Source organism: Clavelina lepadiformis, chromosome 9, assembly GCF_947623445.1.
Source record: "Clavelina lepadiformis chromosome 9, kaClaLepa1.1, whole genome shotgun sequence".
NCBI classification, from domain to species: Eukaryota; Metazoa; Chordata; class Ascidiacea; order Aplousobranchia; family Clavelinidae; genus Clavelina; species Clavelina lepadiformis.
Window position 1 is genome coordinate 13,211,779 of NC_135248.1, and position 13,980 is coordinate 13,225,758.

The 13,980-nt window shown below is 36.9% G+C and overlaps 5 protein-coding genes and 1 pseudogene across 6 annotated transcripts in view; 5 read left to right on the plus strand and 1 right to left on the minus strand.

The window, feature by feature from the left end:
* Positions 1-13,980, plus strand: part of LOC143470248 (polycystin family receptor for egg jelly-like) — a 122,043-nt gene that overhangs the window by 53,532 nt on the left and 54,531 nt on the right. The window lies entirely within an intron of this gene.
* LOC143470255 (uncharacterized) overlaps positions 1-13,980 on the plus strand; it is a 107,979-nt gene that overhangs the window by 39,468 nt on the left and 54,531 nt on the right. The window lies entirely within an intron of this gene.
* On the plus strand, positions 1,135-2,141 carry LOC143470263 (glutathione S-transferase Mu 1 pseudogene; annotated as a pseudogene).
* On the plus strand, positions 6,672-13,940 carry LOC143470638 (uncharacterized). Its single transcript, XM_076968892.1, has 9 exons — positions 6,672-6,821; positions 9,544-9,691; positions 10,932-11,098; positions 11,270-11,685; positions 11,755-12,871; positions 12,963-13,103; positions 13,172-13,358; positions 13,529-13,647; positions 13,726-13,940. The coding sequence occupies exons 1-9, from the start codon at positions 6,770-6,772 to the stop codon at positions 13,938-13,940; spliced, it is 2,562 nt and encodes an 853-aa protein (XP_076825007.1). The 5' UTR covers positions 6,672-6,769.
* LOC143470666 (fibrinogen-like protein 1) lies at positions 8,328-9,487 on the minus strand. 2 transcript variants are annotated; one of them, XM_076968927.1, is made up of 3 exons: positions 9,158-9,487; positions 8,854-9,063; positions 8,523-8,660 (listed from the first exon to the last, which is right to left on the minus strand). In XM_076968927.1, the coding sequence occupies exons 1-3, from the start codon at positions 9,435-9,437 to the stop codon at positions 8,656-8,658; spliced, it is 495 nt and encodes a 164-aa protein (XP_076825042.1). In that variant the 5' UTR covers positions 9,438-9,487; the 3' UTR covers positions 8,523-8,655. The 2 variants fall into 2 exon arrangements, with proteins under 2 accessions (XP_076825041.1, XP_076825042.1); XM_076968926.1 differs by having other exon boundaries at positions 8,328-9,063; positions 9,158-9,452.
* Positions 11,124-13,940, plus strand: LOC143470644 (uncharacterized). The gene is made up of 6 exons (XM_076968898.1): positions 11,124-11,148; positions 11,270-12,871; positions 12,963-13,103; positions 13,172-13,358; positions 13,529-13,647; positions 13,726-13,940. Exons 1-6 carry the CDS (start codon positions 11,124-11,126, stop codon positions 13,938-13,940), a joined length of 2,289 nt encoding a protein of 762 aa, XP_076825013.1.

Genomic DNA, 13,980 nt, shown 5'->3' on the forward strand with positions numbered 1-13,980 from the left:
GGGAGCCACATCCAATACCATTATATCAATTGTGGGAACGCATGCGCCATTTACTTATTGAAATATTGTTCATTGACAAAACTGCAATTAGCATTTAATGTTTGGCTGCAGCTGCAACTTGATAAAACGGCAATCATCGTTTAATATTTGGGAACTTGCTCTAAATAACCTTATGGGAAAACGCCGTTTAGTACGTTACCAGGCGATTTCATAACAACCCTAGTTGTAACTGAATGTAATTCCCATTGCCAACGCTTTGTGTTCATCGTTCGCACGTTTTGAAATGTTTGTGTATTTTGTGTCGAATATTTCCGTTCACACCGCTCTACGCTCTAACCACCACCATTCTGTGCGAGTAACGTGCAGACAGAGAGATACAGAATCGTACGAACGTGCTACGTTATTCGCGTAAATTGTAATTCGTTAAACTTGTTTTAAATGGTGAATGTTAAGTTTGTGAATGTATTATAATCGGAATCTGTACAGTTCCTACAATAAAGGATTGCTTCTGATAAACGGTATCTGTTAATCGTAAGAGCTTGCGGTTAGTAGACGTAAGGTTACAGAATTCTAGCCGCACGCAACCACGGAGTCAGATCATTAATTCGGCAGGTAAACTAAGTCCGAATAGCATAAGTTAAGACAAGCAGTGACCTTTGCAGATATATACTTCATCTACTTTTACACAACACAAAGGTCAATGAGCTAAATGTAATTGCTAAGTCGTCAAATTAATTTCTTCTTTTAATCGAAAATCACTTAATTTTTTAATCGATGGTATCGAGAATAATTTCGAGATAATTTCTTAAACGATTGCGCAAGAACACGATTCTGCCAAACCCGACCCAACGAACACATATCTGCAGATATATCCGCTGTTAATGCACAGAAACTGTGCAAAAATGCCAGCTGTTGTTAGTTTATGTTTCAGCCAATGCAAGGCTAATCGTTGAAGTCGTTGTTGTCGCTTTCACAACAAAGACTGTTGGAAAACAGACAATAGTTTGAGTTTTCAAATCAAAACACACTTTCATATGTAGTTTAATGAGACCATTCACACAAATCAGTTAAATCAAGATCGACCGGTTTTCATTCATAAAACTGCAATTTGTTTTTCAGATTATTGACCAGTAAATAAGTTGACCGAAGATATCGAAGATAACTGTTGGTTACTGGAACATCAGGGCTCTTGCTGAACCCATTCGTTTGATGTTGGAGTATTGTGGAGCAGATTACGACAATAAAAGCTATGTAGTTCTAGGGGAACCACCTAACGTGGACAAGAGCCAATGGTTTGACGTCAAATTTGAGCTTGGATTAGAATTTCCAAATTTGCCATACCTCATCGACGGTGACGTCAAGATGACGAAATCGTGGGCGATTATGAACTACGTTGCTAGAAAGTTTGGAAAGCTCGTTCCAAAAAGTGAAGAAGAAACACAGAGATGCGATATGGTAAAAGAGGCTTATATCGATATGTGGTTTGCCATCAAGCGCATGCTTTTCAGATCTGATGGCCGAGAAGTAGCAATGACGAATCTTCTGGCAAATGATTTGCCCGAATATCTCTGCACGTTCGAAAAGTTTCTGTCAGACAACGATTGGATGGCCGGTGCCACTCTCACCTACGTTGATTTCGAGATCTGTGAACGGCTCGACGTGTTGACTGAGATGAAGTCAGATTGCCTGAATAAATATCCGAATGTGAAGAAGTACAAGGAAAGGTTCTTTGCACTCGACAAGATCGCAGCCTATCGTCGCTTTGAGAGGTTCAAGGAATATCCTATTTTTAACATATACACCAACTGGGGATACAAAAAGGAAAATTAACAACTTGCTACACTTTTTAACATTGATAAATTTGCTATGACACGAAAAAGTAGGACAAAGGGAATAATCCGGTATTTGCGCTACCGGTGTAACTTATTAGTATTATTACTGTAAGTCAGAGTGTGCAACCGGAATCACACTGAAAATGCAAATTAAAGCTGATTTATGGTATAGAAAGCAACATTCCTACTCAAACGGTAGATTAAATATTTTAACCGAGTTAAACATCCAACTGCTGCAACTTCAAGCCGGTTACATAGAGTTTTTTACGATAGTGTTTTACGTTTTGTTTAGGTCAGCAACCTCGCTTTGTTATCCTCTCAGTTACGTTTAACTGCGTTCGCGAGAAATCTCTGTGTGATCTTCATGCTCTTAACAAGAATATCTCGTAAAAGTTTTCATAATCCGCACCAATTGTAAAGATTTGTGAAATGTACTTTTATGTTTTGAAAGGTAAAGATTAATTTGTCATTATACACTATAATCCTTGTGCTATGATTTACTTGGAAAATCTTACAAACTAAAATCTACAGTAGTAACTTGTGATGTATCAATTGAACTCAGAGAACTGTCTTGTCCAAACTATTCCTTTTTTATTTTTGAACCTTTATAAGTTGCAAGGCTAAATAAGTATGTAGATATATAAAGAAAATGTAAATATATAAATAACATGTTGTGCATAAAACCAACCAGTGAATCAGTAACGGACGTTTGCACCTTACTACACTTCTACTTTATTCTTCTAAAATGTGACCGAAATATCTAACAGGATACTTCACAATTGCCCATTGTTTCATCATTTTCACGTCACCACCCATAAGACATGACAAGTTTTGAAATTTTTTTCAACCCTTGAAATCAATCCATTAACTTGGTTCCACATTAGGTAGTTCCCCGTCATATATTTCATCATTTTGATTTTATTGTCATGGAATAATCTTATCCTACAGCTGTCAACACTTTTAGTAAGTTGAAAACTGTTTCTGTGTTAGTCAATTTTGCAGGATTTTGTTGCTCTTATTGATTCGTCCTTGAAATATAACCTATACATGATCATAATCAGCACACACGCCACTAGCACCAACAATTACAAGAATAATTATGAACTTTCCAGAAGGTAACACAATTGATTCTGGAAGATTTAGTCTTCGCATTTCCCTCCCCATTTCGCCTGTGGTGACATAAATGGCCATTTCTTGAATCGATCCGACCGTCTGTAAGCTGCAATTTTGTCCAGGGCGAAGAATTTCTCCACGTACTTCTTGATGCCTTGGTGCTTGTCCAAACAATCTGACGTCATTAATTGGATGACGTCAAGCACTTCGTTAAAGTAGAAATCAACGTAGGTCATTTTAACTCCGATCATCCAATGAGAACAGCCAAGAAATTTTTCCAGCAAGTCCAGCAACTTTGGAAGAGTTTCACTAAAGTATTTCTTCTTTGCCTCGTCAAAACCGTCGTGATTGTAACAAAGCATGAAGAAGGGCATGGCAAGGTCACGTGCCACTTCCTCCAACATGTCACAACTTCGAATCTCCTCTTCAGTCTTCGGGAAAAGTATTGTGTGTTTCCGAGCAAGATACTTCATAATCGCCCAGGTCTGCGTCGTTCTGACGTCACCGTCGATGATGTAAGGTATGTTTGGAAAATCCAGATTCATGTTAAGTTTTACGTCAAACCAAGAATTCTTTTCAACATATCTTTTATCCTCATATTCAACACCAAGGTACCCCAACATGTACCGTATTGGCTGTGCCAGGCCTCTGATATCCCAGTAACCAAGAATCAGTTTTGTCATGTTTTCAAAAACCTAAACCTTTATTCTTACAATATTTAAGCTTATATGACTTAATGAAAAGACGGGATTAGCAATGTATAAAATATGAACAAAAGCTGAGCTGCTATAAAATAAAACCTTAAAGTCGAATTGTCAACGGTGCTGTAATACCATGCTAGTATTTTCTACGACGCTTTATTCAAACCTATAGAAATTAAACGAATTTGTTTATGATTAGAAATGCATGAATGACCAACTTTTATTCCGTCAATACCTATTCTGTACAATCGTGAATCTTTTTGTTGTAATACTCCACCTATAGTGAATACAATTTGCATTTGTTGTCAACCTCTTGTACAAAATTCTTATTCTTCCCTTTTCGTTTCTACACTATTCTAAATTTTTTCGTGCATTTGCTTGGTGTCGTTTGCTGGTATCTTACAAGCAGGTAAATTTACAAAATCCTCATTTTACCGGGTTTGGCCTACAATGGTTTTTCACAGGAAAATTCAACTAAACAACTTGCTAGCATAGCATCATGCAACGGATTGGTAAAGTTCGTTGTTATGAAACGCCAAAAAAGCTTTCACTCGTCGCAAGGTAAATTAAAAAGCCATCACATTGGTTAGTTGTCGTCAGTCGCTAAATTAAGTCTTTTCCCAATGCCTTCGTAAGCTGACTGTTTATTCAAGCCTATCAACAACAATATAAAAATCACATTTTTTTGGAATTTTGATTACTCACTGGCAGTGCTGGTTGACGGTGACATCTAAATCCAACTGCTTTCATATTCAGGGAAAGCTATATAGAGACTTGCCAACATTTTATCGGAATCACTTAAGCTTGAAGTTTCAAGAACTAGTCAACTTTGAAGTGGGAGTTCACTCTTCATTCAAGTGTGTTGTTGTTTGTCGTATGACAATGACAGTTACTGTTACAGGCTTAAACACATAAAGAAATTAAATCATATTTCAGTTTTTAAACCTTCAGCAAACGACAAGCACAATGTAGTGGTGTGCATCTCTTTCAACGGAAATACTATTTTACAAGTTTGGAAAATTCTAACATGACTTTGAAATAGTGAAATTTATGATTACAATGTTTAAAGAATTATTGAATAGGTTTGGTTATGTCTACAACTCTACATCAATGATCGAATTCTTAACTGAATATAAAACAAAATTGTCTGAATCTAAAACTTTACGCTGATTTGATTGATTTGTTTTAATGATTGTGAAGAGAGATTTCAAAAACGTTTTCACAACGAGATTACCCTTAAACAGAGACTGCGATAAAAGTAAAACAGCAGCAATAATATGTTTAAAAAAAGCAATAAACAGGATTGGAAATGTGAACAGTTTGTTTCTTCGGCTTCCACGCACACATGCATTATTTTATGTAAATATGAAAACGGTTTGGTTTGGTTTGATACATGAGTGAAACTACCTAAATTTTAAAATTAAATCAGAGTAAAATCGACAATATTGTATGTCTATGTCTATCATGCAACTAAAATGCAAAAAATCGGCAAAAGGATAAACTGCTTGTTATTATGATAAAACCTCAAAATTAAACTTACGGCAAAGTTTCTAGCAAAACCAAAAGTTTTATGCAAGTTACTTTTAAAACAAAAGAAAGCTATCTTGGAAGTTGTGAACTAGATGAGTTTCTAAAGATCAATTGGCTGGATACTGGAACTCATTTGCCTTCCGGTAACAACCTTGAACTATTTCTTGAAAACGATTTACGTCAAAGAAAGAGCGTCCTTTACAACAGCAGGCTTTTCTGTGCATGGAACATTTACCAAAAACCAAACTTGGGAAAACGTTTAAGGTAGTTGAAATTAGTTTGCTTAACAAATCACTCAAACCTAAGTCATTTTACTGCAGTAAACACTTTTGCTGCCAAAGACAGTTTCCAAGGCGAGCGAAAACTTTTTCTTGCGCAATGATATTAGCAGTGGTAATATAGTAGTGCAGTGGTTGTAGTGACTAGTGCAGTGATGTAGCCTACAGTGGTGCTGACAGTACAGAGGAGTTTGAATTAATTTCGTTGAAGAAATTTGACCATCACCAGATAAAATAAGACGAACAACGTATTCAGTTAACACACGATCTTTTTGAACATATTTCGTGGATGATATATTTCTGTTCTTCAACTTAGAGAAACTAAATCAGGTACAGAATAGCAGAAACCTTTCCTGGTACTGCAATACCTAGAGCTAGCATTGTGATTGTTTTCTAAAAATGGTAATAATGACGTAACAATTTTCTCTGAAAGCCCGTTAGTTTGGTGTTAAATTTGTAACAATTGGTCATGCCAAAAGTGGTAAGCTTTGCTGTGCACGCAATTTGACAGTTGTTTTACATAAGCAAGCTATAAAAAGTATTTTTCACCAAGAAGAGAATATCTGAATCATGATGATTTTCAAAGTTGCTTTGGTCTTCACTTTTGTGCTGGTGTGCGCAGGTATTGTTGGATGATATACCGTAGCTTTGGGCTAGGTAGTTTCGTTTTATGCAGTGGAGTAGCCTTTAACTGTAAATTGTGAGTATTTTTTTGCACATTAATAAAGGGGCTTCCCCAAATTTTTGTCTGATATTCCCCAAATTGATATAATACACAACAAATGCCAAACAAAGTTGTCATATTGGAAAATTTTTAATTGCTTTAGTCCCTCGAAAACCAGCTTTAGACCTCCTTTTCAAAAAACGTTTTCCCTAAACTGAGTACTGTATGTCATTTTGCCTAACACTCAAAAGTGTTTCATTTCTAAACGAGCTGTTATTTGTTTTTGTTCAAGTGCTTGTTAAAAATTTTATTATGCACAGTTGTGACCGGTTTTGTTCCAAAATGTAAGTCTTTGTGGTATAAACGACGTTTATACTACAAAGTTTTGATGGAGTTATTCAGATCCATCTAAGACAGATATAGCATAAACCTTGCTAGTACTGTGATACTTGAAACCAACGTTTTGATGGTTTTTTAACAATTTTTGTTGTGACGTAACAATTTTCTGTGAAAGCCCGTTAGTTTGGTTTTAAATGTGTAACAATTGGTCATACCAAAAGTGGTAAGCTTTGCTGTGCACGCAATTTGACAGTTGTTTTACATAAGCAAGCTATAAAAAGTATCCTTCACCAAGAAGAGAATATCTGAATCATGATGATTTTCCAAGTTGCTTTGGTCTTCACTTTTGTGCTGGTGTGCGCAGGTATTGTTGGATGATATACCGTAGCTTTGGGCTAGGTAGTTTCGTTTTAAGCAGTGGTGTAGCCTTTAACTGTATATTGTGAGTATTTGTTTGCACACAAACGAAGGTAGTTCCCCATATTGTTGTCTGATGACAATTGATGTAATAACTAATAACACAATAAATGCCAAACAAAGTAGTCAGATTGGCCATTTTTTAATTGCTTTAGTCCCTCAAAAATGAGCTTTGAGCCACTTTTTCCAAAAAGAAATTTCCTAATCCGACTATATCGTTTTGGCCAACACTCAAAAGTCTTTAATTTCTAAACGAGCTATTGTTTGTTATGGTTCAACTGCTTGTTGTAAAAGTTATTAAGCACAGTTGTAACCGGTTTTGTTCCTAAACGTAAGCCTCTGTATGCAAAGTATGTATTCATATGTGTTTCATAATTTCATAAATAGCACAATTTCCCACACCGTGGTCAATTGGATGACAGAATAATTGTCGTAACCATTATTTTTAGCATCCCCGGTAGTATGTCAAAGTTGGCAAATCCTGTAACGTGTAACCTATCATTTAGAAAGTAATAGAGGGTCGCCTTATAAAAGGCAGGTAAAAAGCTCCCATCAAAAGCTTAGGCCTTAACGTTTAGTCGTCTGATGTCTGCCACTGAAGAAGTGGACATGATATGTTTTTACCACCACAAGTGCTGAAGATCAATGCGCCAAATACGGAAAAGACTTTTGTTTATTTCAATAAACCTTGATTCATATACCGCGACCTTTCTCTACACAGCAACCAATGCTATAGTTGCATAATCAAGAATTTTAACCCAAAACTTTCCATGCCCTTACAAAATGGTAATTGTGTTGGTGGCAATGAACTATACTCAGGCCAGTGTAGGTTTGGGGAAGATTTGAGGCGGGCAAACTGGTCTGGGCCTACGACTTTTAATGGGGCCTATAGTATTTGCAAACCACAATCTTCTTCACCTTTCGATAAAGGAATTATAAATTAAAAGTATTGTACAAAAACGACGTCTTTTTGTACGTTTATGGGTTATATTCCAACAAAGACATGCAGCTAAGCATCTTTTTGTGCCTATGTTGGCAAGATGTAGCCCCTCAAATTGTGTTATTGTTCACGTCTAAACTCCCATTCTGTTGTTTCGGTTCAAATCTGTCGCAATTGATCAGCAAAGACCGTCAGATTGCGTAATGCTGCTCGCACTTGTGCATTAATAGGTTAGTTATGAAATTTGTACATTGAAAACTACCAGATTTTTATACGTATACGGCAAACATCTGAATACACTTTATTCAAAGCATTTTTCAAAGGCAGCGTCTATTTCACCGCCTGCCGGTTATCGATTTTGAAACGCTGCATATAAACGCATGAATAAATAAATAAACGCATATAAAATTTTTAAATGCCGCATTTTGAAAAGCAGCATGTACCGTACCAGACAATGGTAAGAGAATGTTTTGAAAGCTAACAAACGCTGAAAAGAATGACACTAACTAACACTGCACTGGTGTGACAATTTTATTTGACTACGGTTTGCTGTGATAGAAATTCATGGACACAAAACGCAATGCGGTTTCATTCTTATTCACTTTTCGCCAATTTCCCCAATATATGTTGCCCCAAGTCATTGGTTGTCTATACTTGGGATAAGGACCGTTTAGATTCGATTGTCCGCAATAAAAATCTTCAAACCACCAGCCTGACTTGTAGTCCCTGGCACAATTGACGTGTTTGTTTTCGTCATTATCGACATCTGGTGTGCTGAACCGGCTATGTGTAACAGGTGTCCAGTAGTTTAAAATGTCCAGTCTTGGGAAATCTTCCACATTTAACCTGTATTGGAATGATTTTGGAGAGTAAAAAAATGTTGGAAATTGAACAAACTGCTTGATACCATCCCAGTCTTCTAGATCAACTGCAAAATCGGGTTCTTTTACATTTAAGAAAAGCCCTCCAATGAATTTATGAATGATTCTGGTTTGCATCCATAAAAGATAAATATTTTCCAACCCCACCCAGTATTCACCATTGGGGTTCCCAAATCCTCTGACGTAATCATCCCAACCCTTGTTAAAGTTGATTTTTCCGTTCATTCTTCTTTGTATTGTTGTCCAGCCCTTCTTAGTTGAAACGAGCTCCATATCACAGTAGACGTAGGTGAACTGGAATCCTCGATTGAACCATATCGGGTAGATACCGCTTGATGTTGAACCACTTGCGTAGATGCTCGTGCATTCTGAAGACAAAATATGTCAAGATTCTAGAACGGTTGAACACAAAGTATTTAACCCTCGCTATACTTTACAGTTTGCTGTTTTAAAAAATTTTACCTTTGTGATAATCGATGAAAGAATTAAATTGTTCGACGTTTTCTGCAAAATCGATGAAAGTTTTATAACTCTGTTGCTTAAACTTGCAGCTTTGAAGATTATGTAAGTTCAAGTTGGTTGAACTTTGTTTTTCTAAACTTTTGCTTAGATTCTTAACTCTTTGTAAAAGGCTGCTGACTTGGTCTGTCACTGCTTGACAATGCCACCATTGTAATGTGAACAATAGCAAACAACAACAAAGAAAGTTGTTTTGGAGCCAGTTTCTCTTTTGAGAAAACATAATTTATTGTTTTCAACTTGAATATTGCTGCTACCACCACTATAGTTTTTAACATATGTTAGCTTGGTTATATCCTTCAAATTCTAACGCTATCTTGCTATTTCAGAATGCAAGATAATCTTGCAAAACGCCACTGGCAGAGTTGATTTTTCAACCGCAGGGCAATGTACCAACGCAGCTGGTTCTATGTCGTGGGAAATTCCACTTAACATCAGGGAACATGCGTATGTTCAATTTCATGAAGTTGTTGTAAGGTGAAGTGTTTATTTTGTGCTACATAGCAAGACTTTTTCAGTGCATTTACAGCGCTTGTAACACAGAACTTTTTGTGGTATTTTATGTTGTTTTTCTTGCAACATATATACGTATATCATGTTTTATCAACAAATTTGAAAGCTCCACACAAATAGGCCTACCATGACGTAGAGAAGATCATATTTCTAACAAATAGTTCTATAACGAAACTGGGTCGGTCCATTCTGCCAGGTTCTTGCTGTTAACTAATTTTAATCGTGATAAGATAATTCACTAATTTCAGGATGTAAGACAAAGGTTCAAAGCAGCTTAACTCCGAACTTGACTGACTTTTGTCGTCGGTCGTCATACCATCTCTACCTGACGGTTCTCTGAGTGTCCCTGAAAAAACTACAACCGTTCTCATCCGTTCATAGCAACATTATATCAGCGATTAAAACACGTGTACACAATGACGCTATAGCCTGAGAGAGAAATGATTACTATAAACTATAAAACAAACGACAAGCAGATATAAATCCAGTGAAAAGATTGCACAATTATATAACAATCGTTAAACTAATAAGTATATAAAAGTTATTGTGATGGTGACAAAAATCTTGTCACAAAAGCATAATGTAAAGCTACAAGTAATGAAATAAAACAGTAATAATAGTAACTTAAGTAATAATCCTAAAAATAATCGTGACAACGTAATAATTTTAACATTAACTAAAAATTATTAAAATGTGGATTCCAACCTTTTTCTTTTAAGCGCTTTTCTTTCAAAGTTTACAAAAAGATTGCTTGATTTTTTGAGAAGAAAATAATATCTACAGCAGTGCTTCTCAACTTTTTTTGTGGCGACCCAAATATTAAATGTAAATTAATAGCGATGCTGAGGCGACCCAATTTTTAGGTAAAAGTTGGGTATTTACAAATATTTAGCCTTGACTCGAACGTAGCTAATCTAGTCTTACAGCAAATAATTAATCATCACCATGCTTCTTCACTTGTGTTTCTGCAACAATGCAGTATGACGTCAACAAAAAGTCAATATGCAATGAATAGAGTAAGGTACTAGGTAACTAGGTTATCGAACGGATTTGTGAAGTAGATTAATTGGCGACGGCGACCCAAACCAACCAAATGGAAACCCACTTTTGGGTCGCAACCCAGGGGTTGAGAAGCACTGCTCTACGGCATAGGATCGTGAGTCATGACATAACAATAGTCTAAAAATTATTATTTGTAACGCAGCTGTAGAGAAGCAAGTCTGATAATATCCAAAGGTGGGTCTCATAAATCGTATTGCGGATCTGACCAACCGGAAATCCGTATAATCAAAGAAAGTGTCGTGATTTCGTTGCAAAAGTTGACGAACAAGTGCATCTTGGCAAGAGTTTCCTTTGTTTATTCTCGCATTGGTAAATAAAATACAAACATTAAGGAATGAAGAATGTGTGCGAAGTGTCTGGTTATTTTACTCAGAATTTGAAATTTGAAAACAACGAAGAGTTAAAAACAAAAAACACACGAAGTGTCTGGTTATTTTACTTACAATTTGAATTTTGTATTTCACTTGACAATTATTACAGGATTCAGCTCAGAAACTGCAGCTACGCACGTCCCAACAAACGAAAAAGTCAAATTTGCGGCAAAATTAACAGGCGCAAACCGCTTGAACCTTAATTGCAGGATATTGTTCGGTTCCAGTGGTGAAACAAATCTTTCAACAACAACTTTGACAGCTGAACGTTCATTTGATTATCCTGGAAATTATCTTGTTGGTGCCACGTGTAGCATTATTGGAACCAAAAAGAATTTCAACACCCAATTTATCAATCTTTACGTGGAGTCTGCTTTATCAGCTGCAAAATTAAAAATATTCCATAAGCAATGGAGCAGCACATATCCAAGTCCTGATGAGTTTGTATTTTATCACAAATACTACTTCCCCGTCTCATACACGTTTATGGTGGATGACGTCATCATTTCGACACACCAGACCCAGGCAACTTTTAACAAAACAAAGTTTTTATCAAATGGAACCGAAAAAGTAAAATTTGAACTCAACTCAAAGACGCAAAAATTGGTTGGACCCGGGATACACAAAGTCACATTATTGTTGCAAAACAACGTTTCTTCTGTGACCTATGCCACACCAATCACCTTCGACGAAGAAATCAAAAGCTTTAATATAATGACGAAACAATATGTCGGTCTTCGATCCAATTATTTCGTCATAAGCGCGACGGTTAGTCAAGGTGCGCCGGTCCATCTTTCAGTCGAGATCAAATCGACCCGAACCAACCTGCCAGTTTGGAAAACTTCAAAATTCTGCCAACGCGATTGCCACTTGATGGCGATGGAGGCAACCGTATCTCAACCGGGAATTTATGAAGTTGTGGCAACGGCCAAAAACAACAACTCTTCATCGAAGTTATCCAGATCTTTCGAAGCTATACCTCAGATCTATGACTTGTATATTACGTCGCGAAGATGTGACTTTGACGATTACTACAGAGACGTCTACGTATTCGTCAGAGGAGACTTGGGGGACTTCGTAATGAACCTAACGATCGAGGATAGCTCACAGATCGTCAGTTTAAATATTTCAAAGTCGGAATACGAGCACAAAGATTTGCCGAATTTACCATTCGACGTCAAACCTTACAAGCTCGTCAAACAGAGAAGTCTTTTCTTCGAGGCTGGGAGTAAGCCAGTCACCGTGGTTATCGCAAATACGAAACAATCATTTCGTTTCGTAGGATCCGTTCCAATGTCTTTCACGTCATCATGCTTGCATAGCGTGAGAATTCGCGACGGGAAAGTTGGCGGTGGACTCGACGAACCTTTAAAATTCGTTGAAGAGTTCGTCTTAAATGCAGACCTTATATTCAACTGTGTTAGGAACGCGTTCTTCCTCGATTACAAGTGGAGAGTGTATCGGGTGACGTCAAAGATAGACATCCCAAAAACTGGCGATGAAGTTCAACTTCAGACGAACTCAGTTCAACCAGAACTTGTGGTAAAACCCGATGCATTGTTGCCGGGTTTATACGTCATAAATATCGCTGTCAACCTCACTAGTTACCATACATTCAGCGTAATAACAAAAGTCAATGGTTATGCGTTGATAGAAATTCCTACAAGAAAATTGAATTTTATTATCAAGGGAGGAAATGTGGTTCAGGCTGGTGAGTCGATAATATTAGATTTCTATGATTAAGGTTTGCGGTTTCCCGTTTCAAGAAATATAATCTTTAAATGTTCAACCTTTTTACACAGGAGCAAACACAACCGTTTTGAGATTTGAGGCTTCCGTTGATTTCAACAAATATGACAAAAATATCAATCGCGATTGGTTTTGTGCCGTCACGGAGAAAGATCTCCCGATGAAAGCGAAAATTGGAAAAATACAAAGAAAAGGTTTAAAAATAATTCCTCAATTTCGACTTTTCTGATCGAAAAATAAATTTTTACTTTTCACGTTCAAGGTTCCTGCTTTGATTGGCACACCCTCTGGGTTACTGGCGATGACGTAATGGAAATTTCCATGAGCAAACTGATACGAAGTGAAAATTATTACGTTAGGTTGATTGTGTCCGGCGAGCATTATGACGCAGCATTTGCTGATCAAAAAATTATATTTACATCAAATCCAGTCCCGGTCGTCAGTTTGAGGCAAGTTTTAAAAAACTTAAAACATTTATCCAGTTCATTTAACTCTAAATTGGGCTTAAACTTAACATTTTCTTTTTTAACTTTAGATGTTGGTTAAATTGTGGGAAGTTATTTTCTCCTCACCTGCCAATCATTCTGCAAATAGTATGTGACAATTGCTCACGTCATAGTTGGGTATTGTCGATGAAATCCGGACGACAATTGAATTTGTGCCAGAACCGGCGAATTTGTAAACTCGGTAGATCAATTCTCAACGTAATAGATACGTCATCAAACGTCACAGGAACAGGTAAATATAATTTGTCCGAAATTATAGATATGTACTGCTTTGACCGACAACATATAAAATTTTGAACTTGACATTCAGGTTACAATATCGACGGGGAAAAAGCTTCGGTAACCGTGTTCCTCACCCCGCTATCATCACCTAGTGGCGTTGGTTGCCGGGCGACACCGGAAATTGGAACTGCCGAAGTCACAAAGTTTAATATGACGTGTACTAGTTTCGGAAAAGATCAAGCGTCACTCAAATACAGCTTGTTTGTGAAAGAAAGAGGTACAGTCGCAAGCTGTGGCAAGTAAAGAAATGTTCTTAGTTGATTTCCAGAACGTGGTGTCACAA